The 15,660-nt window shown below is 54.0% G+C and overlaps 7 protein-coding genes across 8 annotated transcripts; 2 read left to right on the top strand and 5 right to left on the bottom strand.

Annotated features, from left to right (window-relative positions):
* Window positions 1–138: 138 nt before the first annotated feature.
* Window positions 139–1,920, bottom strand: LOC117891753 (mannose-1-phosphate guanyltransferase alpha). Its single transcript, XM_034797365.1, has 4 exons — window positions 1,552–1,920; window positions 788–1,490; window positions 454–718; window positions 139–387 (listed from the first exon to the last, which is right to left on the bottom strand). Exons 1-4 carry the CDS (start codon window positions 1,797–1,799, stop codon window positions 287–289), a joined length of 1,317 nt encoding a protein of 438 aa, XP_034653256.1. The 5' UTR covers window positions 1,800–1,920; the 3' UTR covers window positions 139–286.
* A 178-nt stretch (window positions 1,921–2,098) lies between these two features.
* Window positions 2,099–2,686, bottom strand: LOC117891754 (V-type proton ATPase subunit F 1). The gene has a single exon (XM_034797366.1). The coding sequence runs from the start codon at window positions 2,585–2,587 to the stop codon at window positions 2,213–2,215; it is 375 nt and encodes a 124-aa protein (XP_034653257.1). The 5' UTR covers window positions 2,588–2,686; the 3' UTR covers window positions 2,099–2,212.
* Window positions 2,687–3,006: 320 nt separating this feature from the next.
* Window positions 3,007–6,500, top strand: LOC117891750 (importin-11). Its single transcript, XM_034797355.1, has 2 exons — window positions 3,007–5,236; window positions 5,302–6,500. Exons 1-2 carry the CDS (start codon window positions 3,104–3,106, stop codon window positions 6,412–6,414), a joined length of 3,246 nt encoding a protein of 1,081 aa, XP_034653246.1. The 5' UTR covers window positions 3,007–3,103; the 3' UTR covers window positions 6,415–6,500.
* On the bottom strand, window positions 6,465–8,387 carry LOC117891752 (protein Cep89 homolog). The gene is made up of 3 exons (XM_034797364.1): window positions 7,885–8,387; window positions 7,304–7,825; window positions 6,465–7,244 (listed from the first exon to the last, which is right to left on the bottom strand). Exons 1-3 carry the CDS (start codon window positions 8,239–8,241, stop codon window positions 6,525–6,527), a joined length of 1,599 nt encoding a protein of 532 aa, XP_034653255.1. The 5' UTR covers window positions 8,242–8,387; the 3' UTR covers window positions 6,465–6,524.
* Window positions 8,388–9,874: 1,487 nt separating this feature from the next.
* On the bottom strand, window positions 9,875–11,148 carry LOC117891094. The gene has a single exon (XM_034796277.1). It carries the CDS (start codon window positions 10,544–10,546, stop codon window positions 10,391–10,393), a length of 156 nt encoding a protein of 51 aa, XP_034652168.1. The 5' UTR covers window positions 10,547–11,148; the 3' UTR covers window positions 9,875–10,390.
* A 601-nt stretch (window positions 11,149–11,749) lies between these two features.
* LOC117891092 (serine protease grass-like) lies at window positions 11,750–13,287 on the top strand. Its single transcript, XM_034796273.1, has 6 exons — window positions 11,750–11,869; window positions 11,924–12,084; window positions 12,149–12,368; window positions 12,425–12,467; window positions 12,520–12,713; window positions 12,779–13,287. The coding sequence occupies exons 1-6, from the start codon at window positions 11,788–11,790 to the stop codon at window positions 13,210–13,212; spliced, it is 1,134 nt and encodes a 377-aa protein (XP_034652164.1). The 5' UTR covers window positions 11,750–11,787; the 3' UTR covers window positions 13,213–13,287.
* LOC117891093 lies at window positions 13,276–13,922 on the bottom strand. 2 transcript variants are annotated; one of them, XM_034796275.1, is made up of 3 exons: window positions 13,809–13,910; window positions 13,525–13,730; window positions 13,276–13,459 (listed from the first exon to the last, which is right to left on the bottom strand). In XM_034796275.1, the coding sequence occupies exons 1-3, from the start codon at window positions 13,853–13,855 to the stop codon at window positions 13,344–13,346; spliced, it is 369 nt and encodes a 122-aa protein (XP_034652166.1). In that variant the 5' UTR covers window positions 13,856–13,910; the 3' UTR covers window positions 13,276–13,343. The 2 variants fall into 2 exon arrangements, with proteins under 2 accessions (XP_034652166.1, XP_034652165.1); XM_034796274.1 differs by having other exon boundaries at window positions 13,525–13,922.
* Window positions 13,923–15,660: the final 1,738 nt, after the last annotated feature.

The raw sequence follows: 15,660 nt of genomic DNA, 5'->3' as shown, positions 1-15,660 counted from the left end.
GAGTGCATGTGTGTGTGCGTGGGTCGCTTACATTGCCTGTGCATTGGATGTGGCCTCGTGACAATACTGATAGTTACGATAAGTATCGACTAAAAACTTAAAATGAACCAGCAACCGCGGAATTACAGATTCCGTGTGTCAGGCTAAAAGTTCGTGCCGCTGCGTGACAAGCTTTTAATGCATAAAAGAATAAGAATATTGCACAATATAAATATTTATGTGTATAAAATGGCATACTGATGGGGCTACGGAAAGGAACGGCTTTCCAAGGGGAAATTGGTTATCTTCACAGAATTATCTCGTTCTTGAAACTGCGACTCAGCTCCTTGTGCGGCAGGACAATGCTGTTGAGCAGTATCTTCTCGGCGGGCACCTGCACGAAGCAGCCTAAAATGGGAAGTGAGATTTTATCAGAGGGCCACAGTCCACATTTCAGAGCACTCTTCCACTTACCCAATATCGTTATGGAGGGATTCAGCTTGCCCTCGTTGTTGAACAACGGCGGATTCTCCATCTTTGCAAAGGGCTTGTTGGGGTCCGGGTCGCTGGGCGTGCCCTCAACGCGGGCCCAGGCTCCGATGGTAGAGCCCCGCCCCACAATAGAGTGGAGGATGAGCGTGTGGTCGTGAATTTGGGCTTGCTCAAGCACGATGGACTCCTTGATACGCACTCCAGGGCCGATGGTGACACCCGGACCAATGGCCACATTCGGGCCCAACTACAGGGAATAAAGAATAACGAGAATGTGAATATGGGGATTGTTACACTGAGATCAACTGCTACAAACCACTGCGCTGTGGTGGACCGTGGCACTGGGATGCACGAAGACATCCGGCAGGACAGTGCAAATCAGGTTGCCGTCGCCCTCGCCGCGCTTCGAGCCCACGTTGGCCAGCCGTTCTGGATGCGTGCGCTTATAGAGACCCAGGTAGTGGCGATTGGCGTAGATGGCCGAGCCGGCGGTCTTCAGTTGGGACCACCAGTTTGGCACGGGCATGGCAAAGAGCTGGTTGGTGCCCGCCAGGGGAGTGAGCACCTCCTGCTCCCACTTGATGTGGCCCTGATCGCGGCCGTTTCCGTTGCCGTTCCCATTGCTGAAGCCCGCGCAGCCGTACTCCAGTCCGTGGGCATGGAAGATTTGCGCCAGCTGGGTGAAAATGTCCATGGAACAGACGTAGACGCCGCAGTTGATGAAGGTCGACACATACGAGCTCGGCTTCTCCACGTAGTGTGAGACGGCTCCGCTGGCGCGATCAAAAACGAGGCAGCCGTAGTGCAGGGACTGCTGCCGGGTAGCCTCCGTGCTCATGATGGTAACCAGGGCGCTGGAGGGACGCCGGGTGTGGAAGTCGTACAGTTCCTGCAGCGGAAAATCGGCACACACGTCACCATTCAGCACGAAAAAGGCCCTTGGATTACCGGCCCGTATCTGATCGCGAAAGTGGTACATGCCACCGGCCGTTCCCAGCGATGTGAACTCCTGCAGGTACCTGCCAAATGGACACGTCATTCGTCCTCTATCCATCATAACTTGCCGCGGCTGTCTCTCACCTGATGTTGATGTTGCTGCTGCTGTACAAGGCCTGCATGTCCCCCACAAAAGCCTCCATCTGCGTCTGCGGGTAGTAGCCGATGATGAGGATCTCCTTGAGCTCCGGCAGCTGGACGCAAGCCTCAATGTGATGGGCTATCAGGGGTCGGCCGGCCAGTGGAAACAACGGCTTGGGTGTGTCGAGCGAGAGTGGCCGGAAGCGCGTGCCCTTCTGGGGTCCGCCAATAAGAATTACCGCCTTGAGCATGGTGTGCGTTGTGGAATGGGTGGGCAGCTTGCTTGTGACTAATAAGTCCACCAATTGATAATGATTCCTATATCTATTTGTGTTTACGTTGCAGCAGAAAAAAGTCTCTTCTCGGTCAGCTGATGGCGCATGGTACGCCGACAGCCCGTTAGGTGGCGCAGACAGGTGCAGCTCTGTTTTGAGGACTGTTTAAACGCGGCAGCAGGCGCCTTCACCACAATTTCTTGATGATAATGATTTTTCACACATGCATACATATATACATACATATTTATTTTTTATTTGAAAACAAAAACCACTTTAACACTTGTCTTTAATACACATCTCAAAGCTAATTAAACGAAATGTAGGGGATTATATTGGTGGCTGTAACTGCAATACTCCTATGGTTGCAAACAATGCCAAAGTGCTGCTTAGCGCACCAGATCCTCGGGGTTGAACATGCCACGGGCACGCCTCAAAATCGAGTCCTTGCTGGCGTCGTAGGGGTGGTCCTTCGATGGAATCTCCAGGACGGCTGGCACTGGCGAAGTGTGGGCATCGATGACATGGCGAATGAGCTCGGCGCAGTTCTGGTTAATCAAGATGATGTCGATGTCGTCGCGCTTCAGGAACCGCTTGAAGCAGTCCTCCAGCTCGCTCACGGGAGTGTTCTTATCCACGACCATGAAATTGGGATGGCGATTTTTGTTTATCTCGCCCACGCCCCCCAGCAGGAACCCCACGCAGGTGTCCTCATCGCCGATGACAGAGATCAGTTTACCTTTGATTGCAGAGTGCAGAGCCATGTTGTTTGCTAGTTAACTTTAGTTTTGGAGTTGCAAGTTGAAGAAAAAACTTTTATTTTCTCTCGGTCAGCTGCTTGGTGTCTATCACATGACCCATCTTCTTCTTCCTCTCTACAGGGTTGCTACATGGCGAGTACACAGGGATGTCATTAGTGCAGAGCCCTCTGGTAAACAAAATGTGCAGAAGTTGGTATTCATCTAGTATTAAGTGGGACCAGAGAACATGCAATTTTCCATCGATGCAGCCATACAATATTATATCTCACATCACAAGTGCCCATGGACTGTACCGATATCAATATTCAAGAACGAAACAAATTACTTACCATTCGGTATATCTGCGGTATATTTTAAAAATTAATGTATTTTTAGGTATATTTTTGAGGTTCAGGCGGTATTTCTTATCGATAAATCCGCGGTCACAGAAGCAAGAAGCAGCACGCGCCGTACAATTTTGCCAATAATTTTTGCATCAGCCATTTCATCGAATTAACGTTGAAAGTGGGGTGGAAGAAGATGGCAACGGCAACGGGAACATCAACGGCGTCTACTGCGGTCGAGCAGCTGGTTGCCCAGACCCTGCAGGCGGCCACAAACCCCAGTCACGAAATTGTGCAAAAGGCCGAAGCCCAACTGAGCGAATGGGAGCAGCAGCCGGGCTTCTTTCCCACGATAGCCAGGCTGAGTATGAGAATGCCGGGAAGCGGTCAGGGCACTGCGGCCGACGCGGAGGTTGCACTAAAGGTCCGCTGGATGGCGGCCGTTTATTTGAAGAATGGCATCGAGCGCTACTGGAGGCCCAATTCGCGGCAGGAGCTGCCCGCCGAGCAGAAGCAGCAGATACGAGACGTGCTCCTGCAGCACTACGACGCAGAGGAAGTGCCCCAGGTGGCACTGCAGGTGGCCGTGCTGCTCGGGCGCCTAGCTCGCACCGACTACCCACGCTTCTGGCCCGACCTGATGCCGACGCTGATGAAGCAGCTGCAAGCGTGCAGCAGCGAGACGGACGCAGCACTGCAGCAGAGAATTCTCCTAGTCCTACACTACGTCATCAAAGCCCTGGCCTCTCGCCGCCTCATGGCCGAGCAGCGGGCCTTCGAGGAGTTGGGCAGCCAGATTTTCAGCTACCTAGCTTGGGACGTCTGGGCGACGCTGACCGGACGCTTCCTGCAGCAGGTGAAGAGCAGCGGCGAAGAGGCACAGGCCCTCAGTGCCCTGCAGCGGGCTTACATTGTGATGCGATCCCTCAGGAAATTGATTGTCTACGGCTGCTCCAAGCCGTACAAGTCCACCGACCACATGAACTTTGTGGAGCAGCTCTTCCAGCGCTTGCGTCAGTGTCTGGAGCTGCGCTACGAGCTCCGCATGGGGCCGGACCCGGCCAGAGCCTCGCAACTGATAAGCGAGCTGGAGCGCTTCATCCTGAAGATGATGAAGGCGCTGAACGAACTAATGGATCGCCACTCCATCTCATTTGCCCGCTTTGTGCCGGTGGCCCTGGAGTTTAGCTTCCATTATGTGTTCCACGAGGGCACCGCCCTCATCTTTGACGCCGGCGACCGCATCAACTTTAGCAACTTTGCCATCCAGGCTCTCAACATGCTCAAGGGCATCATGTTGAGCGGCAACGACAGCATCTGTGCGCCGCCCGTAGCCGCGGAGCTGGAGACAGGTGCCGCGGCTGGGTCTAGCCTCGAGGACGAGCTGCTCGCCTCGGCTGCCCAGAGCAATGCCAAGTTCTTCACGGTGGAGCGGGTGACGTACATCTGCGAGAAGATCGTGACACACTACTTTCTGCTCACCCAGCAGGAGCTGGAGGAGTGGCAGCAGGATCCCGAGGGCTACGACCAGGACGACGGCGGTGGCGATGCCTGGAAATACGCACTGCGGCCCAGCGTGGAGACGCTCTACTTCACCTGCTTCACCCAGCACTCGACGGTGATGATAGCCGAGGTCATGAAGTTCGTGCGTCGCGCCCAGCAGCTGCAGCTCTCTGCGGAGTCCGACCTCAAGGCCATCCTGCTGAAGGACGCCATCTACAATGCGGTCGGCCAGGCGGCGTTCCATTTCTTCAACAAACTTGACTTTGGCTCCTGGCTGACCTCCCAGCTGCTGGCGGAGCTGCGCATCGAGGCGCCCAACTTCCGAATCCTGAGACGCCGCATCATCTGGATGGTCGGCCACTGGGTGGGCGTACAGCTACCGCGGGAGCTGCGTCCGCTCGCCTACGAGGCGTGTCTCCACCTGCTGCGTCCCCAGGAGGACATGCCGACACGACTGGCAGCCGCACGCACCCTGAACCTGCTTATTGACGATTTTGAATTCATGCCAGAGGCCTTCCACCCTTACTTCTCGCCGCTGTTCGAGGCTCTGTTCCTACTCCTGCACGAGGCCGGCGAGTGCGACACCAAGATCGTCGTTCTGGGCACCATGACGCTGCTAGTGGAGAAGATGAGCGAGTACATCGAGCCACAGGCGCTCCAATTTATCGCCTACCTCCCCCTGCTGTGGCGCGAGAGCGAGAAGTACGATCTACTCCGCTGTGCCATTATCGGCACCTTGGAGCAGCTGGTGCGCACGATCCGCGATGTGCCCGAGTCCATGAAGCCCTTCCTCTACAGTGTCATCAGGCTGAGCACCGACCTCCAGGTGAGTACCCCCCAACAGACTCTGTTTCGACGTTTAATGTGATTCCCTTTAACGTCGTTCTGCAGCAACACTCGCACGTCTACCTCATCGAGGACGGGATCATGCTGTGGCTGGCTGTGATTGGGAACTCGACTGTCCTCACGCCCGATCTGTTGGCGCTGTGCGACCACCTACTGCCCATCATCGAGATGTCGTCGGAGAATCTGCGCACAGTGCTGCAGCTCATCCACGCTTACATCCTGCTGGACGCCCAGGCCTACCTGAGTCGCTACGGCGAAGGGTTCGTGGGCTACTGCGTGCGCTCCTTCGAGGACATCCGCGTGGAGGGCATCATTGCCATGCTTCGGATATTCGAGACCTGCCTCAAGACGGACGCGACGATGGGGCTGCGGCTGGTGCGCCCGGCCCTGCCGTTTGTCTTCCAGCAAGTGTGCCTCAAGCAGGAGTACCCCATGACCATGGGCTGGTACCTGACCATTGTGGCCAGGACGCTGCTCATCGACCAAGCTGTGTTCATGTCGGTGGTGCAGCAACTGCCCCACACGGACGCCCTTGCGCGCATCCTGGACGTGTGGATCGAGATGTTCCCCATGGTGCCGGACACTCATGCCGAAAAGAGGAAGCTCTTCTGTCTGGCCTTCGCCTCGATATTCGGCAACAACGACCTGCTGCTGGCCCGCCTGCCGCACATCCTTCAGCTGGTGGACGAGACGCTCGGCGAGGTTATGGACAAGCAATATGCGGCGGCGGAGGAGAGTGCCGCCAGGGCCACGGTACGCTACTACGACTCCCTGGTCATCCACGACGAGCACGAACTGGACGAGCTGCAGCAGCAGCTATGCACTGAAGACTTCCACTCGAAGGGCTATCCCATGAAGACCTACCACGACGACCGCCATCGGCAGCTGGTGCTCAAGGACCCCGTCTATAAGATCCCCCTCACCGAATACCTCAAGTGGCAGCTGCAGGCGCTACAGTCGCAGCTGGGCGTCGCCCGCTACGAGCAGCTGATGCGGGGCATCGTACCCGAGGTCCTCGAACGTATCACCATGTACATAGAGCAGACGGTGCCCAAGGCCTGCGTGGTGTGTGCAGGCGGGGGAGGTGGTGGTGGTGGCGGAGGCGACGGCGACGGCGGAGAGGCCCCGGATGAGGCTGAGCCCTTGGAGTCTGGCTGATGCTCTTCGCATCTCAAGCTATGAAAGCTTTCTACGTTAAGTTATTAATGTATTTTGTATTGAAATTATATATTTTTAATTGTTAACCATGTCCAGAGCTGGACGCATGTCTAGTCAACGGCAGGACGTCGCTCCAGCTTGCCGCGCAACAGGGTGCGGATAGTCTCGTCCTTGTGCTCGAGCTTGCGCCGCAGCTTGTCCAGCTCCTCGATGTTGCGGGCGTGCAGGCCTCGCAGCTGCGACTCCTTATGCTTGACGAGCACCTCCAGGCGTCGCACTGCATCGTAGGTGTCCCGCATCTCAGCCTGGCCCGCCTCCAGCTTCTGCGCCCACTGCAGGGCCATGCGCAGGCGAGCCTTCAGTCGGTCCCGGGAGTGTTTGGCCTTCTCCGTGCTGCGAACGAGGGCGGCGGCTCGCATGGAGCTCGCCTTCAGCTGATCCTGCAAAGCAGTGCGCTCTCTGACGTGCTCCTGCTTCAGTTCCTCCAGCAGAGTCTTGCATTGATTCACTGCCTCCGCTTCCGGCGGAGCCGCTGCTGCTGCCGCAGTGTTGGCTGCGTTTGTAGCATTGGGAGCGGCGGCGCTTCTGTGAGCTGCCAGCTCCGATTTGGTGCGTGCGTAGGCCGCCTGCAGGTGGTCCATGTCCAGGAGGAGCGTCTGCATCCGCTGTTCGTAGCAGTGCATAACCTCCACCAGCTTCTCCTTGGCCAGATCGGTTTTGCGGGTCTGCGCCTCGGCCTTTGAGCGACAAACGCCCAGCTGGGCCTGCAGGCAGACACGCTCCTCGCGCCAGCCGCCCAAGTCGCGACGCAGTTGTTCCTGGGACTGCAGCTGGACGGGGATCAGTGGTCAGTGGTCAGATGATGGTGTCAAATGGATTATTCACTCACCAGCTTTGTGTTATCCTCCAGGGCGCGCTTCAGTTCGCCCGTAAAGTGCTCAAATTCCGTGTTGTACTGCGCCAGGAGAGCGTCCTTGTCGCGGATGGATTCGTCGTAGGCGTGCAGTAGCGGGCCCAAGGTGTGCGTGGGTAGGGGTTGGCAGCCGGTGGAGTCCGAGGTGCACGCTGCCGCTGCCGCTGCCACTGCCGAGCATGTGGGCTCCTTCTCGCCTGTCCTGCGCTGATCCTGGTAGCTCTCAATCTGCACATTGAGGCGGAAGACAAGGGTCTTTAGCATGTCCACGTCATTCGCCAGCGACCTGTTCTGCCCGAGAACTGCGGCCAGCTTCTGGCTGAGCTGCTGGCAACGGACGCAATCGGTCACCTGCTGCTCCACCTCTGCCAGGCGGCTCTCCAGCTGGGAGCTGTCGCTGCGCAACCGCTCGTTCTCCTTGGCAAACTGTTCGTTGTACTTGTGCAGGGTGGAGAGGCGCTGCACCAGCTGCTCCAGCTGCTGGTCCTTGGCCTGCAACTGCAGGGGATGCGAGGATGAGACATGGCCAAGAGTCGATTGGGGGAGGAGCTGCTTACCAATCCGTTGAGCGTGCGATCCCTTCGATCCTTCCTAGGGGCGGGTGCTGCCTGCTGGCGCTGCTCCACCTCCACGCTTCTCGAGCGGCGACTAAAGTTTCCCGACAGCGTCTGCAGCGGCTTTCGATTCCTCTTTGGCTGCGTGGGCGGTCGTTCCCCCGCCGCCTCCTCGTGGTCGTTCTGGTCCAGATCCGTGATCATCACACTTCGAGAGCTCATTTCAGCGATTTTCTCATTCAAATCCTGACACTTTCTGCTCGGGCTACTAGCCACGAAGTAAACAAATCCCAAACAACACATCAAACACACCCCCAACACACCTGTCCCGAGTCCTGTGTCCTGGCGCCTGGTTGCCATGGCATCCCACCCTGTGTTTGACCCTGTTTCGCGATGGTATTGCCATAGCCCATAGCCACCCACCCCGACCGCAGCGAGAAAGAGTGGGAAATCTTTAACCCAATGGAGAGAGTGGCGCTTTATTCATTATACTTTGACGCATTTAAATGTACAACGGGGAATGGCGTGACTTCAGGCAGAAGTTATCCCCGCCCACCGTGAACATGTACGGCATAACGGTGCTGCGACTCTTCCGATTGCCCACTCCTCTTTATTTCCTCCCATAGGCTCTGTGTCAACGAGATGCATTGCCAGCTTCTCCGGCTCTTCCAGGATTATTGACTAGACCCATTCCGTTTCGGAGGCTTTCTCGGAGATTGATCCCCAGTCCGAGAAAGTCACATTTTTCGTGTTCAATCAAATTTTTTGTTTACCATTTTTCAATGGGCAGCATTGTCAAGTAGAGGTGGCATTATCACCAAACACCAGCTTTCCAAGGTGTTTTTCTCCGAAGAGGTTACTCTACTATCGACCAGTCATTTGCCCATCGATATATATCGCGCATCTCCAAAAAACTTCAAGGTGTCGTCGTGCGCAGGGTGACCATTGGAGTTCCCGCAATTATTTCGTTTTTAAATAAATAATTACCCGGTACCCGAAGAGTTCTCTCTTTTCTCTTTTACCATTTGTCCGTTGCTGAATTTTCTGTTCCTTTTCAGCACACATAAAAAGAACGGCCCCCCTCACCAAGCCCTTACCAGCACAGGCACAAAGCACTTGCCTCTTCTTGATATTAACCGTTGCATTAACAAGCGGTCACTCATAAACAGCACAAATCGTTAGCTCTCTTTGAGTATGAGTGAAAGAACAAGAGAGGAAATGAGAGAGCAATTAGGAAGAGAACATGAAAGTCTCCTGCGCATTCCAATTTGCGCCGTTCTCTTTGCTTTACATTTTCGGAAAAGGCGCGCGGTTTTAAGTCAGCTCCGCGTTTCGAGTCGTGAAAATCTGGAAAATTATGAAAAATCCAATTGGAAAACTGTCGCGCAGTTGTGCAGTGCAGTTTAGTGGTGCAGTGAAGTGGTTACAAAAAGAAACGGCCCAAAAATGGCAAAGACAAGTTCCCAATTCAAAAAGGCGGCAGGCGTCGGAAAAATGGCATACAAAACGCAAAATAAAGAAGAAGTGATAGAAAAGTGTTAAAGGTGTTCGATGCATTTGTATTAGCTGTGCAACATATAAAGTTATTTATGCAAACAACTTTTTTTCGTTACCGTGCTCTTTGGCAATGTGTGTGTTTGTATGTGCAGAAAAGGCGGGAAGATGTTTCCCCTTCCCGCCAATTGCCTGTGTGAAGAGGATGAGAAAAGCCATAACAAAGGAGCGAGAGAGCGCATGGGGCATGGTCTTATTGCATGGTGAGGTGAGTTCTTGATGATCAGTCTCTCTCGTTAATGTTTCCACATGAACTTCGCTACTGTTATGCCTCACCTTATATCAGTCCACCCAAATATGTTAGAACAATTCGTGCCGGGGCGTTTTCGTATTCGTTTCGAAAATGTTTTTTTTAAATCGTGAGATGGTAGAGGTGAGAGCAGTAACCTTTGCTCATTTTATTCCCAATGCTTGGCTAAAAGATTCTCACAACGTTATATTTTATGTTTTCTATACTTTATGTTATACTTTTCAAATAGGAGAAGAGTTACATACAATATTCCACTTCTTAACTTGTTAAGTATATCACTTATATTACCTCGATTTGCGAAAATACTAGGTCAGAACTTCAAGTGAGTCAAGGAAAAAGAAAGACATTCGGTGGCTGGCACACATGTGCTTCTGCTGCTTAGATAAACAAATAAATAAATAAACACATTTAGACTTGGCACACGAGGAAGTTGAGCTGCTTCATGCATACATAGCCAACGAGTTATTGGACAGTTAAAATGCATTAGGCAGCGATTAGGTGTAATAATTAAACGACATTTTTAGCCTCCCCTGCAACAGGGAAACCCACTGTCGCACTGGCCGGAACCGGTTATTATTTACACCTTTTACTAGTAGGTGAGCGCAGTCACGATCATCGCGACCATCCGGAAACGGACTGTGAACTGTTGATTAGAATTTAGTTGCACTTAATCTACGCTAAAACTGAGCTATCTTTGATGCAAGGCTATTGCATCGCGTGACGCGGGTGGATGTAGTGGGAGCCGGAGTCGTCGGTGTCCTGGTGGATGGCACTCATCAGGATGAGCAGGCTGCCAGCGACGAGGGCCCGTAAGATCAGGCCGACGGCGCGATGCTGGTGAGATCTGATCGAGGTGAACATTTTCAGAGTATTTCGCTGGGGCAACGGGCTTCGACAATCGACTGACAATCTGTACTGGCACGCTCGGGCCGAGACTTGGAACGAGACTGAATGTTGATGAATATTTGCGCCAAGTATTTATTGCACTGGCAGCGTTCTCGTAGCGTCTCGCTGTGTTTTCCCCATGGTGGTCAGCATGTCTCTGCTGGGGCTACTGTTTGAGATTGGGTAGATCCCCAGCCGGGGAAACGGTATTGCCCCGTTCGATCCCTCTGTTGTCATCAATTCATTGGCCTCTGAACCTCTCTGGACCATGCTGAGGAGTAGATCTCCTCCCAGCCAATCCAACAATACTCTTGGATCGGCTGCTGCTTTGGAGTGGGTGAAGGTCGTTGGCCATTTCTTTTGGGCCTAATGGGGTATAAATAATGCGCAGTGTGTGCTTAATTTTGGCATCCATCAACCCCTCCGTCTACGTGCGGCGACTCCCTGAGTAGCCAAATCCGCAGAGAGCAGCAGCAGCAGCAACAAAATCCGAATTGCTGCGCATTTTTGGTGGAATCACAGAACGTTTGCAGCCAAATGCTGTCATGCGCTGAACGTGTTCCGATCTCCTCTCCACCGATGTAATGCCGCACGGACTAGACGGGGCACAGGTTTGATTGTAGAAATCTGAAGAAATCAAATGATTTGGTTGGAGGGGGGAATGGATGAAATTTCTCTTACCTCACGTATCGCTGGAACTTTGGACTCCTCGACAGCTGGGTGCAGCGGCGCCAGAGCCTTCTCGCGATTCGGATGGGATGCCTGGCCCAGGTTGGCGGCAAATACGGTTCCAGTCGCTGCAAATGTGGCATCTTTCGGCAAGGTATCGACTCGAACTGAACACGAAAGGCTGGAACAGAGCCCTTCTTCAGGTAGGGCTTCCATCCGACAGGCCATAAGCAGGCCCTGTAACTGCAGCTGCAGCTGCCTTTTGTCCCGCTACAGCTGCCTTGTAGAGGGATGCTCTGGGGTCGGGGCTGTAATCTGGCGGGAACACGCAGAACAAAGAAAACAAGGCCGCTCTTACAATCTTTCTTTTCAAAAGAGCGTGCGAATGAGTCCACAGAGAGAGAGAGAGAGAGAGAGAGAGAGATGAATGTTCTCTCTGGGAATCGCTATCATCAAGTGTTTCAATCGAATTTCATACATATGTGGAGTACAAATGCCAAAGTCGGAACTAATCGCAGCTCAGTCCGTGCGGAAGAGCTTTGTGGAGAATGACGGCACCAATGCTGATGGGAATATGCCTGTGTCTGGTGTCGCTGGCGCACAGTGGAGCAGGAACAGTGGGAAGACCCTGTATGTCGATGCTGGAAGGGAAAGGGAACTTTTGCTGAGTCACAATTCTTGCAGATCCCTCTTACTGCACAACCTTCAGGGACAGGCCTGGCTGGTGCAGACACTACAGCAAATGCCCAGACTTTAATGAACTTATTGCGAAGTGGAAGAGCAATCAGCCGCTAACGGAGGAGGAAACGAGGCTCAAGGAAAGCTCTGGCTGCTCAACCAAGCAGGTGAGCCACAGGACGGAAGGATTCGCTTGGGGATGCGCTTTCAACTATCTGTGGATCGTTGCAGACATTCGTCTGCTGTGAAGATCACGCGAGCGAGGCGGGACTGGAGCTGCTACAGCAGTCTGAGGAGGCATGCGGCAAGTTCACGGGTCCCAAGGTGTTTGGCGGCACCGAAATCAAGATGGGTTCGAGGCCTTGGATGGCTCTGCTCAGGTACAATGCCATAGTTCCCGGCAGCCGGGAAAGGGATCAATTTCTGTGTGGTGCAACGCTCATCACGACACGTAAGTCGAATTTTCGGAATGTCTGAAACCGAACCTAAGTTTCCTGCCGTGAGCAGGCTTCGTTCTGACAGCCGCGCACTGCGTGATCGACATATTGCCGTAAGTAGCTTTCAGCGTGTATCCACCTCATTCAACTCTGATCTCTGAGCAGCGTGGCAGTGCGGCTTGGGGAGCACAACATAACCTCTGAGCAGGACTGCAGGATTGTGAACTCGGAGGTCCGTTGCCAGCCGCCGCACGTGGACGTAGGCATTGAGAAGGTCATTCGGCACGAGGGATACTCGAAATACACCCAAAACAATGACATAGCCCTCATCAAGCTGTCTCGGGAGGTGCTGTTTACGGGTAAGCACTTGCGACAAGGGAAAAACAATATTATGCATGTGGTAACGCGGGATCCTCTGTGGCAGATCACATCGCTCCCATATGCCTGCCCCTCTACGCAGAGCTGCAAAAGAGTATCCAGGAGATGCCAGTCATGCGAGTGACGGGATGGGGCAGGCAGCATGCCAATGGAAATGATTCCGATGTGCCCTTGGAGGCTGGCCTCACCCGCTTGCCCCTCGCCAGCTGCAGCGCTCTGCAGAACCGATCCATCGCCGCGAACCAGATCTGCGCCAGTGCCTCGCTCCGGGACAGCTGCAAGGGCGACTCTGGGGGCCCCTTGTTGTACGCTTTCAGGTACAAAAACAGCATCCAGCGCTTTGTACAGATCGGCATCGTGAGCTACGGCCCCGAGGACTGTGGCCACCAGCAGCTGGGACACCCGGCCGCGGATCAGACAGCAGTCTACACGGACCTTGGCAGATTCATTCCCTGGATCACGCAGCAAATGGCCCAGTAGCAGCGCCCAAATGTAGCCCAAACGCATATAAAGTTATCTTGGATAAACATAAACAGAGTTCTCTTGCTTAGTGAATGGAAATAATTTAATCGACAATTAGCTGGGCTCCTAACTAAGACTCAACACTCGACTTAAGCCTCCTCCGTCGGATCACGATCGTTGATTGCCTCCACGATCTGGGTGAGGCGCTGGGCTCTCGTCAACTTCCACGAGACACACGACAGGGATGTGATGAAGAAGCCAATGCCTAAGTAGCCGATGTATTCTTTAGGACTGGGACTGGGATGGATTGGACTGGGAAGCAGCACTCACCCATTAGCAGTATGGCCTCGGAGGTCTCGTCCTGCCAGGCCTTGGAGACGACGCAGAGCAAAATGAAGCCGCTCAGCAGGCAGAAGGAGCCGACGACCACGGCCAAGGTGATCAGAATGATGACGGGATCGTTCAGCGTCCGGTAGGCGAAGAGCGTGTGGCACAGGGACCGTTTGCGAGGCAGCGGCGACACATCCACATCTCCACTGGGACGGAAGGGACAGATTAGAGGGTTGAAGATTAGTTGAAGCCAGGGAGGGTCGGGAGGAAACCACGATACGAACCAGGCTTGGGCGTAGGTCGGAAGAATGGGAACACCTCTGCACTCCATCGCGTCCGTCGATACACTGAGGCCATTCGTCCGTTCGTCCCACGTTCGTTTGGGCTCCACTTTTGGGTGGCGGCGGCTGCCAGGCACAACTTTCTATTTATAGCTCCGCCAGCTGACGATCGCAGACGCGTGTCTGCGTGTCTGCCGCTCTAGTATCGGAGTCGGATGGGACTCGTCTATTTATAGACGCAAAGGAAGTTCTGCGCTCTAACGGAACTAGACAGACGCCCAGTTCCCAGATCTCCTTCAGGCGTGAGAGCCACAATGGAGTTGAATCTATTTGTGTCGTTCGATTGGGGAGGGTTCAATGCTCTCGGCATCGGGGAACAGAAACACACGATGGAAAACGTAACGCAACGTAACGGAGGGGCAGGGCATGGCACTGCTTAAGGTGGAAAGTGGAAGGTGAAGGGAAGCCGCAGTCGGATTGTAATACAATAAATCAACTTCATTACTCTGCTCGCTCCGAGCGTGAGCAGAGGGGCTCTGACAAGTGCAAATCATTAACTTGATGCCTCAAAGTTCACGTTTCGCATGTGCCAAGGTAACGTTGACAACCGCCAAGCCACGCACAGCATTCATCCCCACTCACATCTATGCTGCTGCTCCTCCTTCTGCTGCTGCTTTATCCCACCACACCCACACCCACACCCAGTGCCAGTCTCAGCCCCAACCTCTTCGTAGTTATAGAAATATATGTACGGATGTGCTTCTACATAGCATGGCTGCTGCATTCAAGCGAAACGCAAATTATGCAAAATAACGACGTCAAAGTTTCAATATAATGAAGCCAGGCAGGCCCCTGATGAGGGTGGACACCAGGCAGGGATGGAGTGAAACTCAGTCTGATATGTCATCCCCCAGCATCGATCGGTGCGCAACAATGGATCTTGCTTGTGGTGCGAGTCAGGCTTATCTGAGACACTGAGGCTGGAAGATTGGGAGCCTGAGAGACTTCGGCTGCTTTCGCTATCGCTGGTGGTCGTAGCTGGCGGGGGTACTTACAAAAGCAACAACAGTGCTCTCTGATTATGCGAATGCTTGGGGCACTCAATCATTGCGCCTAGGGGTCGAACCGGAATGAACTTGAGGGTCGTTACCCTGGCTCAGCTCTGGCAGACATAAAAGTCCAATCGAAGGCGTTGCCATAAACAATTATTAACTTTGTTGCACATTATTGCCACATGGGCGGTGCGGGCGGTGGGTGCCACCCACTTGGCGACAGGTTCCGCTCCTTGGGCTGGAGCTTGGGCGACAGCAGCGTGTTGTCGTCGCCTTGGTTACATTGTAAAACGTTTTATTGTCGCCGGCATCTGGCGACGATTTGTTGGCAACGCACCTCCATCAACCCCCATGCCTTCACAGGCGCTGTCCTCCCACCAGCATCCCCCCAACCAGCACCCCTCAGCCCACTGCGTGAGAGGTGAGAGCCAGCGGCACGACACGACGAGACCCACTCCTGACGACAACTGTTATGCTTATCGGATGCTTTGTGAATACGAATTCGAATGCGAACGCGGATGCGGATGGGGTCTGGGATTCGGTCAACGTTGGTTGCTGTGTGCTGGGTGTTCCTGGGGAGTCCTGGGGTACTGCGGCAAATTGCCGTTGATTGTCGGGCCCGGGCGTGGCAGCGTAAATAACCGAGGACCGAGGTGCCAACTGCCTCAAAGCCAGTCACACAAAAGTTTGCCAACAACATTAGATAGAGGCCAGAGGGTGGGTTGGCTGCTGGATCTGGATTCCAGATCTGGGTCTGGGTCTGGGTCTGGGTCCAAGGCAATGGCCAAACTTCAGGGCCGATT

The sequence above is a fragment of the Drosophila subobscura genome, chromosome E, assembly GCF_008121235.1.
Source record: "Drosophila subobscura isolate 14011-0131.10 chromosome E, UCBerk_Dsub_1.0, whole genome shotgun sequence".
NCBI classification, from domain to species: domain Eukaryota; kingdom Metazoa; phylum Arthropoda; class Insecta; order Diptera; family Drosophilidae; genus Drosophila; species Drosophila subobscura.
This window is presented reverse-complemented; position numbering and strand designations above follow the sequence as displayed.

Excerpts from the sequence above, each read along its gene's own strand:
- LOC117891753 (XM_034797365.1), bottom strand. The coding sequence starts at position 1,799 with ATGCTCAAGGCGGTAATTCTTATTGGCGGACCCCAGAAGGGCACGCGC. Across the intron at positions 719-787 it reads CGGTCCACCACAGCGCAGTG|TTGGGCCCGAATGTGGCCAT; the intron begins GTTTGTAGCAGT and ends TATTCCCTGTAG. Across the intron at positions 388-453 it reads TCCCTCCATAACGATATTGG|GCTGCTTCGTGCAGGTGCCC; the intron begins GTAAGTGGAAGA and ends TTCCCATTTTAG.
- LOC117891752 (XM_034797364.1), bottom strand. The coding sequence starts at position 8,241 with ATGGCAACCAGGCGCCAGGACACAGGACTCGGGACAGGTGTGTTGGGG. Across the intron at positions 7,826-7,884 it reads ATCGCACGCTCAACGGATTG|TTGCAGGCCAAGGACCAGCA; the intron begins GTAAGCAGCTCC and ends CATCCCCTGCAG. Across the intron at positions 7,245-7,303 it reads TGGAGGATAACACAAAGCTG|CTGCAGTCCCAGGAACAACT; the intron begins GTGAGTGAATAA and ends ATCCCCGTCCAG.
- LOC117891754 (XM_034797366.1), bottom strand. The coding sequence starts at position 2,587 with ATGGCTCTGCACTCTGCAATCAAAGGTAAACTGATCTCTGTCATCGGC.
- LOC117891094 (XM_034796277.1), bottom strand. The coding sequence starts at position 10,546 with ATGTTCACCTCGATCAGATCTCACCAGCATCGCGCCGTCGGCCTGATC.
- LOC117891092 (XM_034796273.1), top strand. The coding sequence starts at position 11,788 with ATGACGGCACCAATGCTGATGGGAATATGCCTGTGTCTGGTGTCGCTG. Across the intron at positions 11,870-11,923 it reads AGGAACAGTGGGAAGACCCT|ATCCCTCTTACTGCACAACC; the intron begins GTATGTCGATGC and ends CAATTCTTGCAG. Across the intron at positions 12,468-12,519 it reads TGCGTGATCGACATATTGCC|CGTGGCAGTGCGGCTTGGGG; the intron begins GTAAGTAGCTTT and ends ATCTCTGAGCAG.
- LOC117891750 (XM_034797355.1), top strand. The coding sequence starts at position 3,104 with ATGGCAACGGCAACGGGAACATCAACGGCGTCTACTGCGGTCGAGCAG. Across the intron at positions 5,237-5,301 it reads GGCTGAGCACCGACCTCCAG|CAACACTCGCACGTCTACCT; the intron begins GTGAGTACCCCC and ends GTCGTTCTGCAG.
- LOC117891093 (XM_034796274.1), bottom strand. The coding sequence starts at position 13,855 with ATGGAGTGCAGAGGTGTTCCCATTCTTCCGACCTACGCCCAAGCCTGG. Across the intron at positions 13,460-13,524 it reads CGAGGCCATACTGCTAATGG|GCATTGGCTTCTTCATCACA; the intron begins GTGAGTGCTGCT and ends TCGGCTACTTAG.